The sequence below is a fragment of the Gracilinanus agilis genome, chromosome 2, assembly GCF_016433145.1.
Source record: "Gracilinanus agilis isolate LMUSP501 chromosome 2, AgileGrace, whole genome shotgun sequence".
In the NCBI taxonomy this organism is placed as follows: domain Eukaryota; kingdom Metazoa; phylum Chordata; class Mammalia; order Didelphimorphia; family Didelphidae; genus Gracilinanus; species Gracilinanus agilis.
The window spans coordinates 671,411,398-671,432,020 of NC_058131.1; the positions used below are offsets into that span (position 1 = coordinate 671,411,398).

Here is a 20,623-nt window from a genome sequence, read left to right on the forward strand (position 1 = left end):
GCAAACATATCTACAAATGCTTTTAGAAACATGAACAAAAACGTCAGCATTATGCTGCAAACTCCCCTAGATTCAGTTAAGTCTATAGTTAGTGCAGACGGAATAGGTGGGTCTCTGCTACCTAGAGCAATGCCGGAAAGCTGCCACGGAGAAGTGGAGGAGGCCGGGAAGACGGTACCAGAAGAGCTCCACGGCCTGCGCTCGAGATAGGCTGCTTACTGCCCACCTCCCTGCCTCAGTTTCCTCCTTCGTGGAAGGCCCTTGGGAAGATACCACGAGTTACCCCACGGAAGTCTGACAATAAAAAGGATGAGCCCGTCTCTCCTAAACGACACCCCTTGGGGGAGCGCTGGGCAGCCCGGGACAGCGAGGATAGGAAGGAACGTCACAAGGGGGTAGGCGGCATCAGGAGCCAGGTTCCGACGGCCCAATAAGGATGGAGGAAGCGGGGGCGGAAGAAGAGGGATAACCTGCGGCATTTACGGCAGTTCGCGCCCCGCGACTTTTGGAGGCCGCCGTCACGTGTCGGTTTCGTTGCGGTTGTGCAGGAGGCTCTGTCCCGCCCCCAGGATACGTCACGTCCCGCCCCGCCCCGTCTCGCTCGCCGCCGGCCCTTTTCGCGCGGGAAAAGAAAGTTCACAGCTGCGAGAAGTCTATAGACCTTGGTCCCTTGGGCCGGGCGGCGGCGGGGGCGGTGATGGGGCTCCTGGAACGCTGCAAGGAAGAGTTTGGCACCGCTGACCTGTACGAGGTGCTGGGCGTGCGGCGGGAGGCATCGGACGGCGAGATCCGGCGCGGCTACCACAGGGTGTCCCTGAAGGTGCACCCGGACCGCGTGGGTCAGGCTGGCCAGGAGGTGGCTACTCGGCAGTTCCAGGTGCGTGGGACCCCTGGCGCCCCCACCTCCGACATACTATGGCCTCTGCAGCCTTGCAGGGGCTCGCCCTGCCTTGAGTCCCTCCCCTTCCAGCCTCCTTTCGCCTCCCCGGGGGTTCCCAAAGCGTTAGTACTGCTGGGTGCCCCGCTTATCCCTCCAAGGGCTCCCCACAGCCCCTGCCCCGCCTTCTCAGCTTTCTCGAGCTCAGAGTTGTCCATCTTCCGCCCCCTCGCCAGACCCCGCGAATATCTCGGGGCCCAGTGGCCGCGCTGCGCTCCCGGGGCGGTGCTGCCGGCGCACCGTGCTCACTACCAGCTGCTGTCTCCCCTAGATCCTTGGGAAGGTCTATTCAGTCCTGAGCGACCGGGAGAGACGGACAGTGTACGATGAGCAAGGGACTGTGGACGAGGAGGCGGACGGGCTCAGCCAGGATCGGGACTGGCTGGCCTACTGGAGGCTGCTCTTCAAAAAGGTACGGCGCGGCAGGGAGCCCGGGCTGCTACTCCGTCTCGGGATGGAACTAGCCCGGTGTGTGTGGGGCCGCCCGAGAATGTCTGGTTCACTGTAATCCAGCGGGCGATGCCTGACATCGAGGAGGTGCTCAACCAGGGGGTTCGTTGTTCGTTAGTTACAGCTACTTAAAGGGGAAGTGGAACCCGGGCTAATGGGAATAGCTCACTCCTGTCAAGGAAAGTTTAAATACCAAGTTTGTCAGACCCCTTTTGGAGACGACATTAATTCTGTTAGCCTAGTAATAGGTGACGGTTCCCTGGTCGAGTACTGAGAATCCGAGCCCTCTGACTTGACTCCTATAACTAACTACGATGTTTGGGATGTAACGAATATAGTTTGGGTCTTATCTGCTCTCACTTTAAAAAATAAATATCTGACATTTTCTAATTTTAACCAAAGACCCTTAACTGAAAGAGCAACCCCTCATGTTGGACTTTTCCTAAACCCTTATATTTTCAGATAACGTTAGAGGACATTAAGAACTTCGAAGAGAAGTACATTGGTTCTGAGGAAGAGCTGACTGATATTAAACAAGCCTATATGGACTTCGAGGGCGATATGGACCAAATCATGGAGTCTGTATTATGTGCAGAATACACTGCTGAACCCAGAATACGGAGCATCATACAACAGGCCATTGATTCTGGAGAAGTTCCATCTTATAAAGCTTTTCTCAAAGAGTCAAAACAAAAAATAAATGCAAGAAAAAGGAGGGTATGGATGTGCCTAGGGCAGCAAGGGAAAAGGGAAGCTTGAGTTTTTATTTATCGAGGTGATAAATACTTGACAGGCATGCAATCTTAGTATCATTACTTCACTTTGTATTTTATACTGCCATAGTAGTTGTATGAGAAGTTAAATAGTCAAGGAGAAAAGAGTTAAAAAAATAGTTTCCTCAAGAGGAACTAACTTGGTGGTTGGGAATGCTTGTCTTGAGATGATTTTGAAAAGATGGAAGAGGTCCACTTGAATTTGCTGAAATTTTCCCCAAAATGCTTTGTAAAAGTTCTAAACCAAAGTGGCTTTGGGTAATCAACACTTGTAATATATGGTAAACTGATGCTTTAGACAGGGAACCTAGCCATGTTATTCTAACCTCATTTCACATTTTGACGTTTCTTTTCTGGTATATTTATGAGGCAAATGGACTTTATTTAAGTCTCCTAGGGATTTTTTCAATTTTATTGCATCACTTCCTGTCTCTTTCTGTCTCTGATCTAATGTAGTAAATGTGACTAAAACTTCCCAAGTATCCTATTTCTACTCTGACATTTAACCCATGGTTGTGAGAAATATTTTTAATCAGGGACACTGGCTAATGATAATATGCTGGCTTCAATCAGGAAGTCGTGTCTTCAGATCTCACATCTAATGTATCATGAGGCCAGACAAGCCACATAATGGTAATGCTGTAGGGAACGAGAAGACTCTCCTTTTGAAGAACTTGGTGAACTGTGTTAGTGAAGGTCCTTTCTTTATTCAGGAGTTCCTCAAAGCCTTGAAACCATAGGTTCAGTCCCTGACTTTTTAACCAAATCCTTTTTAGATGGCCTTGAAGAAAAGGGTAAAATTGGAAAGGAGGCTGCTAAGTAAAATGAACAGACTTCCTGCCAACTGAGTTTAGATGAATGTTAACAAAGAATTTATTGGCCCTTTGCTTTTGTGGTAGATGTAAAGTAGATGGCATTTCATTTGACTTTAAATCTCACCTGGGTTTTGTTTCAGGCTCAAGAAGAGGCCAGAGAGGCAGAAAAGGCCAGAAAGGAGCTGGGCCTGGGGGAGGGATCAGGTGACCTAAAAGCACTCATACAGGTGAGCACGTGGCATACTAGGTGTTGTGGGTCTTGTGGCTCCCAAGAGTGGGGAACCTCCCCACCCTCACCTCACCCCTCACCCTTTTCTTAGAGATCTGTTGTTTTAATTCTTTCAACAGAGCAGACAAAAGGATCGGGAAAAAGAAATGGACAGTTTTCTGGCCCAGATGGAAGCAAAGTATTGCAGCTCTTCCAAAAAAGGGAAAAAAACAACTGACAAGAAAGGAAAGAAATAATGAAGTGGATAGTTTTGTTTCTTCAGTGGGCCTTCTGTTTAATTGGCTTTTACCTACCTATCTAGATAAAATTGGTAAAACCTTTATTACTGAGAAAAATAGTCCCTTCTGACCTGGACTATCCAGATCAGTGACTGTCTCATAAGTAAATCATTCAGCAGTTCTCCAGCCCACTTTCATGTTATAGGTACACTCTTAAAGTGTTTGCTGGCACTTACCTATCGTTTCTATGAAATTTCCCTACTGGAAGAATTTTCTTTTCAGAGAATGTTTTCATGTGTCTTACACAAAAGGAACTCTAGGTAAATTATGTCAAGAAAAGATCGAAACTTTAGCAGAATTCACTTGACAGGTAATAATGCTCTTAACCACCAAACTACTTACTGGTGGGGAACCTGAAATTCTTAAAGAACTAGCGAACCGCTTTGTTCTCAATGTTTCCTGGCCAGGTTTGTTTTCATTTGTTAATAGTGAACAAGATTTGTTTTATATTTTGCACTATTTGGTGTTGGCAAGTATTTAATGAATTTTTGTAAAACAAAATAATAAACTAATAAAATAATTCACTGCTACATCTTTAGGGTCTTTTCAAAACTAGCTTTCAAGTTTGTTTACAAAAGTGATATTGGTTGTGGGGAGGGCTCAGTAATAAGCCTAAAGATCTTACCACACTGGGGGCAGCTGGGTAGCTCAGTGGATTGAGATCCAGGCCTAGAGACGGGAGGTCCTGGGTTCAAATATGGCCTCAGACACTTCCCAGCTGTGCGACCCTGAGCAAGTCACTTGACCCCCATTGCCTAGCCCTTACCTACCCCCAGTTTGTTACTAAAACGTAGAGGGATGCTGGTGAAGCTGCTCCCTTCTCCCTCTCCACCAGGCCACCCGCCCCTCTACCCAGCAGCCCAATGGGAGCACTTCCTCCCCTATCTGGGGTAGGGTTGGGGGTGGAGCACAGCACGCAGTCTCTATAAGGTTCGCCATCACTGGCCCAGCACATTCACAACTTTTCTTTCAATGAGCAGTTTTGTAGAGGAAATTGAATACTGTTTTCTCAAGTGTTAAGACCAATACTTTCACCGAAGTTTGTTATCACTGATGCTAAATTAGGAGGGTGGTAGAGGACACACTGTCAGTCACCTTTCAGTTTCTGATCACAAACGTTATGGTTTAGAAAATATACTCTTTAATTGCATTCAATTAAAAAAATATAATTCCATGCAGATTGGATTCCCCACCTCATACTTGACACGAGTGTCTTTACATAGTAGCATTGGCCATCTTGTAACAGTAAAGTAACCTCACTTTAAGATTTTGTGAATTCTTTTTTCTCAGGAGATGACTTGAACAATAAAACTGAAACTAATTATATAACCACATTTAATTACAGATGAAATCAAGTGTTATGTAAACTGAACAGGTCTTAAAGATAAGCTATACTGTTGTAGCTAATTCTAAATTTTAAAATGCCATCAGAAAAACTCAAGAGATTCAGAGCTTACCCACTTCTGCTACCTCTACTGTCAGCAAAGGAATTTGTTTGAGACTTAACGCCTGAAGATCCCTGACAGTTGGTGAAGCCATGTGGGAAAGTTCCAAAAAAGCAAATGTATTTGTTTCCCTCCTAGGGTGGTAGGAGAAATTTTGGCAAAATGGGAACATGAGTATTAGGGAAATCTGATCAATGAAGTAGAATTAATTAGAATATAGGAAATACCAGTATCTGTACAACTTCACCTGAAAGCTCTAGCTTGATCAATATTACTTTAAAAAGATAAGATCTGGCAAATAGGTCTATTCCAATACAGGTAAAATAAGCCATATTTCTTTGTACTGATGCACTATGTTTTCCAGTTGGCCTTTAGCTTAGTCAGTTTTATCCCCAGTAAGAATGTGTGGCCAAGTCCTTGGGGATCAGTCTGGCTAATTTTGGGGTGCACTCTAAGAAGGATTTTCATTTGAGTGGCATTTCAGTCTTCTGATTATGGATTTTACTTGAAATTAAGAAAATCAAATTATTTTAGTTTATCAGAAGTGTTTTAGGGAATATGATTGCTTAATGCTATATAATAAAGTAACTGCTGCTTTCTTACACCTGTAGTTACCTCTCAGATCCCGTCGTAACCGATAACCTGTTTGACAGACAACATAAGCAATGATTTGGGGATGGGGGTGGGAGTGGGGGCAGTGAATCCTTGTAACATCTTAGGTAAGAGCTTCCCTTCATCCAGTGGAGTAGCTTGACTTGCTCTGAAGGAAGACAGCTGGTCCACGATCTTTGGCAGGCACTGTGTGCTGGTTTTTTCCAGCAGGTTAAGAACTCTTTGTAAAGATGGTTTCAAGTTTTTCTTGTAAACAAGTTCTGCAGCCCTGAGCTGACTGAACGCTGATTCACAAACTTCTCAAGGCGGGCTCACCACCCCCTGAGGACAGGTTTGGGGGTTGGGGTGTGCTTCACCCTATGGTCCCTGTCTGCTCCTGGTGACTGGTCCACCTCGACTCTGGGCCCTAGAGCCATGTAACTGAAGACCTGTTGGACAAAGAGGATACAGTAAGTAATATTCGAGGGTCTTTTTAATTTGTTAGATTGTATACTGAGTACTAAGCAAGCACGGATAAGGCAGGAATCCTAGGATCTAGAAAGAAGGGAGCTAAGACGCTTAGCTAGTCACTGACAGGGGCCTGGTGAGCTCTTCGCTGGGGCATCAGATGAGAAGTGGTGAGAAACAAGGTAGGGTTGGGCCTTGAATGCAGGCAAAGAAAGAAAGAGTTTGAACTTCTCGTTAGTAAATGACAAGTAGATCCAAAAGATTTTTTACCAAGAAAGTAACAGGATCCTTCAGAACTCTGCCCCCAGCTGTGACTAGGACGTGGCCCACTTTCCCAAGTACATGGAATTGCTGGACTTGGTTTCAAATCCTGACTGCCATATATCATGTGAAATGGAAAGGGGGGGAAAGGGTTAGAAGGCTGATAAAGCTCCTTTCAGCTTTCAGTCTTTGATCCTAGGATTCTAAAATGAATCTGGTAACAGTGAGAATCTGGATTAGAAAGGTGGGGGGAGGAATGGAAAATAATTGGATAAGAATTAAATGATACAGAATGAAAATCATATTTGTAAAAATTAAATTGTCTAAACCAAATCACAATAAAGACTCAAGTTTTAATAGGGGAATTTTTTAATAGGATGAAATCTACAGTAATATCCTTGTTGTTTGCATTGGTTTTCACTGAAGTTCACCATTGAATTCTATCCCAATAGAACTTTTATGGAGATGTCGGTTATTCCAAAGAAATTAATGTGTGTACACGTAACGATCTGAAGTAACTGATGTGGCAGTTTGTAGTAATTTCCAGTTTGGTTGAGCTGGAAAATAATTTTATCTCATTTATACTTCAGAAGAGCCAGAAACAGGTCGGCATGCCTAGTGTGGATTCTCAATATGTTGCGCTTAATTGATTGTCATGAACAATAGTTGTAACTGGATGCTTCTGCTGAACTTCACCCACTGAATGATGATCCGTTTTCTCCTTGTCTGCATTTGGAGAATTAATTTCCCTGATAGAGGAGGAACTAGACATCCCTAAACTGATTCCTGTCACTCCTATGCTAAGAGAATCTATAGAAAACAATTGAGAGGTTTTAAAAAATTTGAAGTTTGAATGTGGCAGCATAATTTTGATGAGACAAAACTAGTTTTAGGTTTACTCCCCAAACTGTTTGGCCAAGTATACTCGTCAAAATCAATTCATGACTGCCAGCAAGACATTTAGTTTGTGTAACCAGATCCACACCATTCTCTAGATCAGGGGTCGGCAACCTTTTTGGCCGTGAGAGCCATAAGCGCCACATTTTTAAAAATGTAATTTCGTGAGAGCCGTGCAGTGCTCACAGTGTGTGTTCCTGTAACAGCACCTAAAAATTTGACTTTATGGCTCCTGCAGAAAGAGCCACATCTGGCCCTCAAAAGAGCCACACGTCGCTGACCCCTGCTCTACAGAGTGATGATGAAGGGATTTGCTTTTTCAATTTAGTGTTTTTCACCAGCTTTAATTGTTGTAACTACCAAAGACATTTTTCCAGTCCCAATATTTAAGTCCTATTGAGTTTGGCAATTTTACAACATAGTAACTACATGTAACCTATTTTAAGTTCACAATGATGTATTTAAAAAGAAAGTTTATATCACATGTTACCTTGTAGCAAAAAGCAAGAGGGAAACGCACCTGTACCTGCAGATCCTCTGCCAGTCCGAGACTGATTAGGATAATCAATAACAGTGTAAGAACGTCGACACTGTGTATCTGGCTAGAAGGAAAGAGTGAAAAGTAACCGAGTCATTCATTTTTCTCCCCAAATGCTAAAGACTTAATGTTTTAATATACTTAAGGAAAATGGCTCTGAATTATTAGAGCGAAGCTGCCTCTCCACGGGCCCATCTAAGAGTTTCATGTCAGCTTTCAAAGCAGAGACAGAATCTGCCCGCGGCCGCCTCTTATTCCAAGTATCTGAAGCACAAATCAGTCTTACCCGAAGATAAGCCTGTGTATGTACTTCTTTTGTCTGTCCAGTTTCACTGTAACTAATAAATATGGTTTAGTTTTTTTACTTGTTCCCAAGGGTGGTCAATGTTCACTTATTGTCCAATGAAATAATGAATGGCTTTCGTCTCTTGTATCAACATTAAAAATCTATTTTGCTACCTAAAACTTGACCTCATGTTTTCATCCTTATTTTTAATCTTATTAACTTTGTGAAATGTATCATGTTGACAAGAAATAACTGGTCCATGATATGGGAACTACTTCAGAATCAGCTATGGGTGTTCAGTAAAAGCAGCTACAAACTAGGATAAAGAGTAAAAACGAGATGAAGACAGTCTGCGATAAAGGGAACGTGACAGTCGATCAGGCAACTCCCAAACCATAAATTGTAGAGAAGGTGCTAACCCTGAATGGTGATACTAATACAATCAAGATTCAGTCTCTATCTCTATCTGTATCAATGCTGAAAAAGGAAATGAGTAAAAGATGAACACTGACCCCTCTTATCAATCATTTCCATAGAGATTTAACTGATACAAATCAACCACTCTGACAGGAAGGCCAAAAGGGTCTAGAAACCATCTTTGTCCACACACTTAATACTGTTGCCCAGCAGAGAGATATGGCAACAACAGGTTCAATAGGATATATTTGTTTATACAGGGAGTCCTAAGTCTTAGGGGCCATTTTTAAACGACTAGAGCTTAAAACTCTTTTGGAACATCTTGGATTTTATAGAAAAGGAGGAAGGAAAATTATGGCAAAACTGCTTCATAATGAAAAAATTTTAAATTGGTAGACACATATCCAAGGGTCAAAATTAGATAATTCCAATTTATATCAAAATATTTGTAGTGGCACTTTTAGTAGGAGCAAAGAATAAAGTCGATTAGCCCATCAATTAGGGAATGGGTACAGCTGTTCATAAATCTGATGGAAAAGTAATGCACAATAGGAAATAAATATTAACAGCACAAGGCATGGAAAGGCTTCATATGAACTCATGCAAAGTGAAACAAATAGAACCAAGACAACAACATTTGTAATGACTATTAACAATTTAAAAGGAAAGAACTGAAACATATTGTGTAATTATAATGACCAAGCTTGATCCTGAAGAGAAAGGACAATGTCCCTCCCTTCTTGGGGGGCAGGTGGGGAGGGGGCCAGAGATATGGAAGAATGCATACAGTGTAACCTGGCTGACATGTCAATGAGTTTTGCTGAACTACTTCCCTGTTGTACTTTCTGTCTGTTACAAAGACTCTGGCGGAAGTAAGGAAAGGAAGGGAAAAACTGGGAAATGCAGATGTTATAAAAACTGAAGATGCCCCCCAAAAATTGGAGGAGGGAAAAAAAAGACTGAACTGAGACCTGGCAGGCCACAAGGTAAAGTTATGCTAAGGATTTTCCAGAATGGAATTAGACAAACATTGAAAAATGGAAAAAGATTCTATAAAGAATCTGAAGGTGAGGTGAGTGCCAAAGCTTGGAAAAAACCTTAAGTCAAAAAAGAGGTGACTAGAATATTAATAACTAAAGACTCAGCCTTACTTTCCTTCTACAAAATTATGAGTGATAAAGCTATTTTCTAGAGACGTTCTGACAATAGATATTCTTGAAAAATGTAAAAGAAGTGAGCTTTCTTTCATCACTGACATCCTATGCAGAACACTTGTTACCATCATGCAACTGACTGAAAGGTGTAAGAGAATCCCAGATCCTCTGGGCTATTCAAGTGCTGACTATTAAAAAGCTTTCATTTGGAAGAACACAGTGCCAGCATGTGTTAAAAATCATACAAAAATCCTTAGCAAGCAGAGCAGATCATTTTCTTTCACCTTATTATTACTATCAAACAATACAAACTGAGACTGTCTGTATGCTCACCAAAGACGTGAGTTCACCACCACTGAGTCCAAGTGGGAGAAGTATTCCCTATAAATTTTGAGAACCTCTAGGTACCCCCACGGATGGATGTTACTATACTGCTTGCCCCCAAGCTCTGGAATTGTCTACTAAATGAGAAAGTTTGCTCTAACCATCCACAGTAAAAAGAGGCAGCAGCTGTGGTTCAGTGGGGAGAGCACTGTGCTTGGAGTCGGGAAGACCTAAGTTCAAATCCAGCTTCAGACACTTCCTAGGTGTGTGCCCTTGGGCAAGTCACTTAATCTCTGACTATCTGACAAAAGGATTCACTGGAGGAGGAAATGGCAAACCATGGCAGTATCTCTGCCAAGAAAACCCCTCGGATAGCTGTGGTTCATGGGATCATGAAAAGTCAGACATAACTGAAAAATGAAAATTCACACTAAAAAAATTAAGTGGATGAAGGTCCAAACCGTGATCTAGTTCAATGGATAATACATTAAGTCTGATCCATTAGGCTGTGTATACACACACACACACACACACACACACCCCAGATCCATATCTCTATAGAACTTGGACATGTGCTTGCTCATGGACAATGACGATGGGCCCAGCTCCTCCTCTTCATGATGTCGCATCTCCCTGAACAAAAGCCCACCTTTTTCGTGCTGTTTTTTCCAGTGCTACTGTATGTTTTTAAGTTATGTAACACTACTGTCTAAGAAGAATGGAGGTGAAGGGCTCCCCAAAAGGCAGCAGGAAAGCACACAGGGCCCCGGGCATGCTACCCCACATCCCTCAATAAGAAGCAGCAGACAGAGAGATGTCTGGCTGCAAAGGAAGGGGGGCCAGTTGTAGGACAAGAGTGAGGCCCACAAATGGCCCCCGAGTTACACTGGCACGCTGGCGGCCACAAGCTAACACTAATGGGGGATGCTGCTTCCCAGAACATTGGGGGGGCCCCATGGAAATGCAGAGCATGTGGATGAGTCATATAGGGTAAGAGGGCGCCTGTATGCATGGGCATTACCAGATATATCTGCGGCACTGGAGGGAGAACCCGTATCAGTGAGATTATGGCATTATTAAAGTAGGAAGCTGAACCTTCCACTGCTAAATGACCTTACCTACGGGCACTATAAATGCAAGCATCACTATTTTTTAAATAATACTCGACACATTAATGCACTGCTGGTGGAGTTGTGAATTGATCCAATCATTCTGGAGGGCAATTTGGAATTTTGCCCAAAGGGCTTTAAAAGAATGAATATCCTTTGATCCAGCAATACCACTTCTGGGTTTGTATTCCAAAGAGATTAAAAAAATGGGGATGGACCTGTCTGTACATAAATATTTTTAGCTGCACTTTTTATAGTAGCAAAAAAATTAGAAAATAAGGGAGTGTTCCTCAGATGGGGAATGGCTGAACAAATTGTGCTAAATGATGGTGATGGAATACTATTGTGCTATAAGAAATGATGAAATGGTTGATTTCTATAAGAACTGGAATGACCTCCATGAACTGACATGGAGTGAAAAGAGCAAAATTGGGAGAATATTTTACACAGAAACTGAAACACTGTGGGACAATCGAATGCAATAGACTTTGCTACTAACAGCAATGCAATGATGCAGGACAATCCTGAGGGACCTATGAGAAAGAATGCTAGCCACATGTAGAGAAAGAACTGTTGGAATATAAATGCAGATGAAAATATGATTTATCACGTGTTTATGTGGGTATAGGATTTGGGGTTTTGGTTTTAAAAGATTACTCTATTGCAAAAATGAATATGGACATGGGTTTTGAGTGATAATACATGTAAAATCCAGTGGAACTCCTTATCAACTATGGGAGAGGGGGGAAGACAACCCTGGAAAACTTATGGGTAGATTTGTTACTGGAATAAAATAAAGAAAAATTAAAAAACAAATAAACAAATAAGTAATATTCCTCAAAAAGAGAAAGTGCTTCCCAACATAAACTGTTCCAATTGCTCTATATCAAACACTAAGGTTAGAACCAGACCAAAATGAAATTGGAAAATGTTTAACAAAACAAATAAAAATATAATACCACTTAATGTTAATTTGTCGTTCTCTAAGTCATTATTCAGTCCTCATGGTTCTGCTTCTATTTGACTTTGACCTCATGGCCCTGGATGAATGTTTGACTTGTCTAGAAAGCACGAGGCTCTTCTAGAGCACCCTGGGAGAAGGGCTGTTTAAGACAAGAATGCCTGTTACCATCCTGATGGATCGCTAAAATATGAGGATTTGCATGGGTTGAGTTTTACTCCCAAAATAAATCTTGGCCAAGAAGCTTTACACTTTATGTCGATCTTAAAGCATTACTGCCATGTGTGGGAAGTAGATTTAATAGAGATTCTAAAACTTGGAACTCAGTGATAACTCTAGGAACCAGGAGCTTTAATTTTTCTGTTACTTTTTTTGTTGTTTTGGGTTTATTTTCTCTTTATGATTCTCCCTCCTATCAAGATCTTGTCTATCCATCTGCCTCATGTTTCATTTTTCTATGTGGAAATAAAAAGGTAGATCAAATAGCACAGATCTATGTCATTATAACCTGAAGTCAGGGAGCAAAACAGACCAAAAATCATTACCCTGGGACTTTATGGGATCCCACTACAGTTACTTGGACACCCCCCAACCCCCATGAGCAGTGCTGGTGATCTGGGTCAGACCCCCATCTCTAGATTTGGAGACTGCTGACAGAAAGTTTGGGCTGAGCCATCTGCATGGTTATCCCTGTAGGAATCCATCCTGGTGTGAAATACTTTGCCTAGGAAGTCTTTTCATGATGTTTTTTTAAAAGTAATGTTAAGATTCCAATTTACATATATAGTAGGTCCTCATCTTACTCAACCAAAGCATTCAATGGCCCTTTGATTAAGCTGAAAATCATGCCTAATAGCAAATGCCATTTTTTAGTAAACATTTCCTATGCAAATATGCCCAGGCACTTTATGACTTTTCTTAGGCTTATCAGTTACCAGCATCCCTACTCTTGTACTTTGGGGCCATTATTAATAACTAAATAGCATTAATGAAACAGAGAGAAACACTTTTCTGATGTTAGTTATGGGTGAGAACTCTGGACAAAGACTGATGCAGGAGTGAACATTTGGCACAAAATGTAATTGCACTAATGCTTCTCACAGTGAGAATGAGTGTGATTGGGTGAACTACTGTGAGACGTTACTCTGCTTGGGAAAATGGCGCAGATTTAGTATCTAATAAAGTTTTTATTTTATGTATTTTTCTACCTTTATTGTTTTTAATTTGCCAATCATGTATACCTGAATTTGTGTGTGTTGAATTTGCATAAAATGAGGTGCCTACAGTATTAACTCGAAAACAAAGCTCTGAAAGCAGTCTTATTTCACCTAGTCAGGATCCTATCTATCTACTGTTCTTTTGGTAAAGATCTGTTTAGGTTCTACAATATGAGTCTGTTTAGAGGGTTATTGTGGTTGAATAATATCCAGTGTTGGCTGTGTGCAGGTTTAATTTTCTGTTGTTCTCAGAGGCCTTAATCTTAGCTTTAAAATAATTTAGACTATACATAGTATTAAGTTGTGTGATGTAGGAGAAAGACCAAGAGCAGAATAAGGCCTCAGGTCCTAGTCCCGAACAATCCCAGCTAGGTAAACCTAGGCAAATCATGTTAGTTTTATCATTTATAAAATGATGGGGCTGGACTAGATCTTAGAGACTGATCTCTAAGGTTTCTTCTAACTATAAGGTTTCTTCTAACTAACCCTATCAATACAGTTTTTAAAGAAACTTTATATATACACTTATCTCTGTCAATTTTTGGTCAGCCCTCATAATATATTGTTTTCACAGACAGTGAAAGGTTTTGCTAGTAACTATGTAGGAGTCACTGGCAATGAGAACATCCTAAGCAGAGTCCTAAGCAGCACTGTGTCTCTTATTTGTTCTTTGTAAAGTTACATGCTAAGCTTATAGGTCTATCCAACTAGTATTTCTGCCCATCTTGTACCCCAATGATAAAGACCAAAGAGGATATTTTCACTCTACCAAAAATGACTGAGTAGTGTTGGGTCTGGAGAAGAAGTCTGGTAAAAGGAGTCTCTCCTGAGGCTGTTGGTTGGGCTCATCCACCACTGCACTGCGAGCTCGGCTAGAATCATTGCGGGGTTTCTGAAGCAGAAGGTAAAAGATCAGATGGGCAGTTACTGCCAGCACAAACCCTACCCCAGCCTGGGAGATAGCACCTCATCAATGACATTTAGAGCAGGTTGTACTTTGAACAAGCGTGACTGAAGGATGAGGTCTCCCCAGGAGATGTTCTGCCCACCCACACTGACCCAGAGACATGCCAAGTCCATACCATCTGCCGCTGTGATCCCACACTGGTCAAGTGCTCCAAGTCAGCTGTGCCAATTGGGGGAAGCAGGTTATTTCGACTCAGGGGCATTGGTGATGTAGAAGACAAGGACTCAGTTGCTGCTTGGCTGCCAATCCCCAAGGATCAGAAAAAAGGAAAAAGCAAAAATAATTCATTTAATCACAACTGAAGGTTGAGCTTAATGTCTATACAGTAGTACTGCAAATCACTCAGGAGTAATTTCATTTAATATATTTGGTCTGTGCTTCCCAGGTTTTCTTTGAAAATCTGTTTTGCTTCTTTGGAAAAAAAGCTTATTTTTTCCTGTTATGCAGTCCTGGGAGAGAATTCTGCCTTATATTTGGAAGGTCTCTTAGACTTAGGGCTTCATTTACAAAATCTCAATGATTTCTTTGCAGTATGGATCTGGGTATACACAGATTATCATCATGACTTTTACAAACAATAGTGGAAGCAATCTGAATAGCTTATGACATATCTTTCCTTCCCCAGGTCTAGATTAATGACCCATCACTGATACCAAAGATTGCAAGTACAACCAGCTGACACTGTCATGTGCTAGAAGACAATTCTCATTGTCAAAATGATTTTATTTTTTAAACCTGAAGTACAAAGTTAGCACATAAAGTGTATGGATTAAGAATGGTTGACAAGCAAAGATTTATTTGGATTTATTTAGTAATATAATTAGATTGACATGGGCATCTGAATAATATAAATTCTGATCCCACAGTCCCCATTACTATCTAAACATCCAATACAATAGAATTCTGCCCTCCAAGATAGCCACCAGTCACTTAACAGAGATCTTTGGTGCCATGTTCCCCCAACCCCCTTCTCCTCCTCTTCTGGTCAGTATTTGCCTGTGCTGAGGAATCTATTTAAGCAAAATACATGGTTAAAAAAAAGGAACTGGGGGGCAGCTGGGTAGCTCAGTGGATTGAGAGCCAAGCCTAGAGATGGGAGGTCCTAGGTTCAAATCTGGCCTCAGACACTTCCCAGCTGTGTGACCCTGGACAAGTCACTTGACCCCCACTGCCTACCCTTACCACTCTTCTGCCTTGGCGCCCATACACAGTATTGACTCCAAGATGGAAGGTAAGGGTTTAAAAAAAAAAAAAAGGAACTGGAGGGAAAAATCAAGAAATGATCACTTTTGGGTTAATACTAGTTCGTAAAGCATGTTTTATTTGAAAATAACCTGCATAAGTAGGCATGGACAAAAATGCCTGCATGCACCATCCTTGATATGTGATATGGTCATCATGGAAACCTCTGTTCTAGTCACATTTAATGTCTGATAAAGGAAATAAGACATTCATCCCACCATTATCTGGAATGATCAGTAATGTCATTAAATGAAGGCACATCCTAGATGGATGAGCTAATATTTTAAAACCATAAGGAATATTTTTGCTAGTATGGAAAGTTAATTATTAGATTTTTAAAATAATGACATCATCATGAATAGAATTAATTGCTCTGTAGGGATGTAAAGAGAATTATTTTTCTTCTCAGAAAGGAATATCAAACTTTGCCCTCATCTTGGACTAAACATCTCAGACCTATTTAACCTCTTCTCTAGAAAAGCTATTATTCTTTTGGTCAATTCCACAGCTATATTTGAATCAACAGATTTCTTATGCATAGAGATGCATGAGATCTGTTCCTCGTTAAAACCTTTTCTCCTATTATTCATTCTATACTGCATTCAAGCTAATGTATCAAAACAAAATTTTAATTATGTAGTTCTAATTTTTTTTTCCATTTTGAGTTTTTCTACCTAAAATGAATTTTTCCTTATTTTTATTAGACTCCCTAATTTTAAAATATGATTTTGAAACATACAGTCTGGTTCCTCTGATGACTTCATCCATGGGTCTAGGTGTCCCTGAGCGTGAATGGCTTGTGCCAATTGGATGAAGGGTACGTGGTGGTGGGTTGCGCCTCCTGGCAGATTGCACTGTATATGACAGAGATGATGAACTGAGCTCCAATGTGCGATTAGGCCAGTTTCGGTTAGAAAGGATGGTACTGGATCCAGGTCTCATGAGCAGCTTGTCATCTATATCTCTACCAGCCAAATAAAAAATCCAAAATTTAAAATATACACAATGACAAATTCACAGTGGAAATGAAACAGGTCTTATAGGATAAAAGCTTTGGTTTGTATAACATGCTTAAAGAAAAAAAATTTTTAAACTTTTACAATAAACAATCTAATTTCAAGGAATAATCTTCTTGCCTAGGTCAGATAAATTAACCCTTCCTTAACAGTATACTATAATTTTAGGCATAAGCAGGAGTATCTAGGAAAAGCAAGTCATTCACTTGTCATCAGAGGCAACCTCATCTGGCCCTTACATGCAATATGAATGAGGGTCATAAAAAAAAAAAATCCACCTATCTAAAAACATCTCCCCACTAGCCTGCCACCATACTTGAAATTTATTCCAATGGAATTATCCCTCGAGAAAATCCAAGTAAGAATGCCTCTAACTGGCTCAGTGTGGAAGATAAATGTTCTATTGTTAGTGCCTTCTAGCAGAGAGCTCAGTGCCAACTAGGAACTAATCCATTTAAGTTAGGATGAATGGTTTAGTGATCCACAGTACTGACCTTCCTGAAAAAGTGAGTACTCTAATAAATTAAATTGAAGACCTAAATAGTTCAGTGGCTTAACCATACATTTAAAAAATTTAATTTAAATTTTACACCCAATTAAATAAAAAGTTTTCAACATTTTTTCAAAGAATATCAAGTCTCAAATTCTCTCCATTCTTCCCCCTGAAATCCCACATATCCACAGAGATGGGTAAGCAATCTCATATAGATTTTACATTTGTAATCATGTAAAACATTCCATATTAATCCTTTTGGGGAAGGAAATTCAAATAGAAAAAAATTAAGAAAGTGAAAAAAGTTTGTTTTGGTCTGGATTCATACTTAGTTCTTTTTCTCTGGAAATAGAAGGCATTTTTTTTTTATCATCAGTCCTTTGGTATAGTTTTGGATTACTGTATTGCTGAGAATTGTAAAATATTCCTGTTACTATGCAATAAACTCCTGGTTCTGGCTTAGTTAACTCTGCTTAAGCACATGTGAGTCTTACCAAGTTTTTCTGAGCTCCTCCTGCTTGTCATTTCTTACCACACAATAGTGTTACATTACAATCATATACTATAATTAACTCAGCCATTCCCAAATTGATAGGTATTCCCTCACTTTCTTTACCTAAAAAGAGCTGCTTTCAATATTTTTGGACATAAAGGTCCTTTCCCTTTTTGTTTTATCTTTTTGGGATACGAACCTAGTAATGGTATTGCTGGGTAAAAGTATATATATACTGTTTTATAGCTCTTTGGACATAGTTCCAAATGCTCTCATGAATGACTAAATCAGTTCATAACTTCCCCCCACCCCAAAAGCATATGTGTCCCAGCTTTCCACATCCCCTCCAAGTTTTTTTTCTTTTCTGTCAAAATAGTCAACTCAATGGGTGTGGGGTGGTACCTCAGAACTATTTTAATTTGCATTTCTCTAATTAATAGTGAATCAATTATTTCTTTTTTGGCTACTTGCAGTATTTTCTCCTTAATCTGGGAGTTTTGGAATTTGGTCATATTCTTGGGAGTTATCCTTTTAGGATCTCTTTTAGGAGATGACTAGTGGATTCTTTCAATTTCTATTTGTCCTCTGGTTCTAAAATATCCAGACGATTTTCCTTGATGATTTCTTGAAAGAAGATGTCTAAGTTCTTTTTTTGATCATGGCTTTTAGATAGTTGAATAATTCTTAAATTTTCTCTTGTGGGTTTATTTCCAAGTCAGTTATTTTCCCCCTGACATTTTTCACATTTTCTTCCATTTTTTCATTCTCTTTGACTTTGTTTCTTGATGCTTCATGGAATCATTAGCTTCCACTTGCCCAATTCTAATTTTTAAAGCATGATTCTTGAATGAACTTTTGAACCTCCTTTTCCATTTGGCCAATTCTACTCCATAAAGAATGTTTTTCCTCAGTGAATTTTTGTATCTTTTTCTAAAAGGCCAATTCTGTCTTTCAAGAAATTTTTCTTTTCAGTGCATTTTTCTATATCTTTTTCCATTTAGTCAATTATGCTTTTTAGAATTTCTTTCCTTCTTTGCATTTTTGTGCCTCTTTTACCAATTGGCCTATTTTATTTTTTGAAGGTATTAAGTTTCTTCTTTACCAAGCTGTTGACTCTTTTTTCATGATCTTCCTGTATCACTCTCATTTCTTTTCCCAATTTTCCTTCTACTTCTCTTATTTTATTTTTAAAATCCTTTTTGAGCTCCTTCATGAATTCTTTGTGGTCTGAAAAAAATTCATATTTTTCTTGGAGGCTTTGGATGAAGCATTATTGACTTTGTTGACTTTTGAGTTTGAGTCTATCCTATCTGCAAAATAACTTTCTATATTGAGTTTTTTTTTGTTTGCTCGTTTTCATGTTTTTTTCTTTGTTTTTAGTTTAAAAAATTATTAAAAGTTGGTCTTTGTAACTGTGGTGAAGAGAGCACTGTTGAAAGATTCAGGTTCTTTGTGCAGTTGCATTCAGAGCTGGCACTAGGGAATCTATTTGCTTTCAGTTCTTCCAAAGTGGTATGATGTAAGGAGAGGTGTATTTAATACTCTCTGGGCCTGTGGTCTGGTCTGTGAGTAACCTCAAGCACTCTTTTCCCCCTTGGAACTGTGATCAGGGTCCCCTGCTCCCCTGTGGCTGTATGTGCTGGTGTATGCTGGTGTTCCTCCTCATTCTGTAACTGCTGCACCCCAGGAATGCAACCTGGCTCTGTAAATGGGCAATGTAACAAGTCTTACACTCATAGCCAGCAAAGGGACCCCTGTAATACCCTTCAAAGGAGCTGTCTGACTCACTTTACCGTCTGTGGCCGAGAGTTTTAGAAGGCTTGGCTATTGCTTTAGTTGTACCCAGGGCCTATTTCCATCTTGAGGCCTGCCCTGGCGCATTGTGTTCCACCTCTACACCAGTGCACTAGATTCCTTGTGCCAGCCTTCTAAGTTGTTTTGGGCTAAAAAATTTCTTCACTTTGTTTTTTGGTGGATTACGCTGCTCCAGAATTCATTTTGAGGTGTTATATCATTGATTTTTGGAGGGTAATTTGTTAGAAATCAGATGGTTCCCTGTACCTTCTCCATTCATGGCTCTACCTTCTTAACTATACTTTTATGGGCATAAAATTTGAAAATCATGTTAGAGTGCAGGTTAAAAGAAGTTTTGTGTTATAAGCTAGTTGACACAAAAGAAATTACATGGTCTTGTGGATAATGAAATGAACAGAAGATAAAGAGTCCAAAGTGCTGATGTTATACCAGTCGCTTGTATGATCAGCAAGGAAGTCACCCAAGCTTGGGTGACTTGGTTCCCTCAAGTCCAAAAGGAAGATAACACTGGTTCTACCTTGATGATCTTCTGAGTTCTTTGTAATCTTGTTTTATAAAACATTCAAGCATTCTGAAAAATGATGACATAAACTGAGGGCATTACTGATTGATACCTCTCATTCCTCATCTGTCTTCATTATGGCCCCTCTTTCCCTTTCAGCTGAGCTCCATAATGTCCTATGATTCTACTCTTCTTCCACATTCTCTCCCATGGATATCGCAGTTCCAGTTAGTATTCCTCCACTGAAGAATACCCCCCCTTTCCCACTCCCACCCCTAAATCTGTCTCCATCTCTGACCTCTCTCTTGAGTTGGGAAAGCCCCATGTGGCCCAGAGTATGTCCATTTAAGGTCCCATCATCCAAAACTTAACATTTCTAAAACAATTTACCAGTTCCTCTCATAGTTAGTTCTCTTTTCCAACTTGATTATTCCTGCAAAATTTCCCATTCACTCAGGCTTGAAATCTGTTTAACTTTAATACTTTCCTCACTCTCTCTATATAATCAGTCACCTTTCTTACAAATCTTACTTATTTTTCATTTGCATTGTCTCTCAAACCGTCCCTTCCTTTCTTTCCCAACACCATAACCACAGCATTATCATCCCATAACACCTTGTTATTCCTTGCTTTATTTATTGTAACAGGCTTCCAAGTAGCCTCTTTCCCTTAGCATGGCACAGTAAAAAGAATACTGGATTTAAAAGTCTGAGAACATGAATTTAAATCCTATCTCTGTTACTATTTGTGTAATTTTGGACAAGTCCTCTAACCAGTCTGGTCTTCAGTCTCCTCACCTGTAAAATGAGAAAGTTGGATTAAATGGCCTTTGAGATCCCTTCCAATTCTAAATATGTGATTCAATTCGTCATATACAATGATGCTACTAAATAATTTCTGCCAAGATATTGCTTTCAATACTTGTTTTGCTCAAAATCCATTAAA

General features: G+C 40.3%; 2 protein-coding genes across 2 annotated transcripts in view; one reads left to right on the forward strand and one right to left on the reverse strand.

Moving 5' to 3' along the window:
- Positions 1-612: 612 nt before the first annotated feature.
- On the forward strand, positions 613-4,001 carry DNAJC9 (DnaJ heat shock protein family (Hsp40) member C9). Its single transcript, XM_044662814.1, has 5 exons — positions 613-877; positions 1,209-1,349; positions 1,850-2,104; positions 3,116-3,202; positions 3,324-4,001. The coding sequence occupies exons 1-5, from the start codon at positions 698-700 to the stop codon at positions 3,438-3,440; spliced, it is 780 nt and encodes a 259-aa protein (XP_044518749.1). The 5' UTR covers positions 613-697; the 3' UTR covers positions 3,441-4,001.
- A 599-nt stretch (positions 4,002-4,600) lies between these two features.
- Positions 4,601-20,623, reverse strand: part of FAM149B1 (family with sequence similarity 149 member B1) — a 46,131-nt gene continuing 30,108 nt past the window's right edge. Inside the window, exons 10-14 of the mRNA XM_044662815.1 lie at positions 16,099-16,323; positions 14,233-14,356; positions 13,920-14,042; positions 7,671-7,746; positions 4,601-5,967 (exon numbers count right to left, since the gene is read on the reverse strand). Of these exons, the coding sequence (XP_044518750.1) occupies positions 5,897-5,967; positions 7,671-7,746; positions 13,920-14,042; positions 14,233-14,356; positions 16,099-16,323 (619 nt within the window). The 3' untranslated portion in view covers positions 4,601-5,896. The remainder of the gene's footprint in view (positions 5,968-7,670; positions 7,747-13,919; positions 14,043-14,232; positions 14,357-16,098; positions 16,324-20,623) is intronic.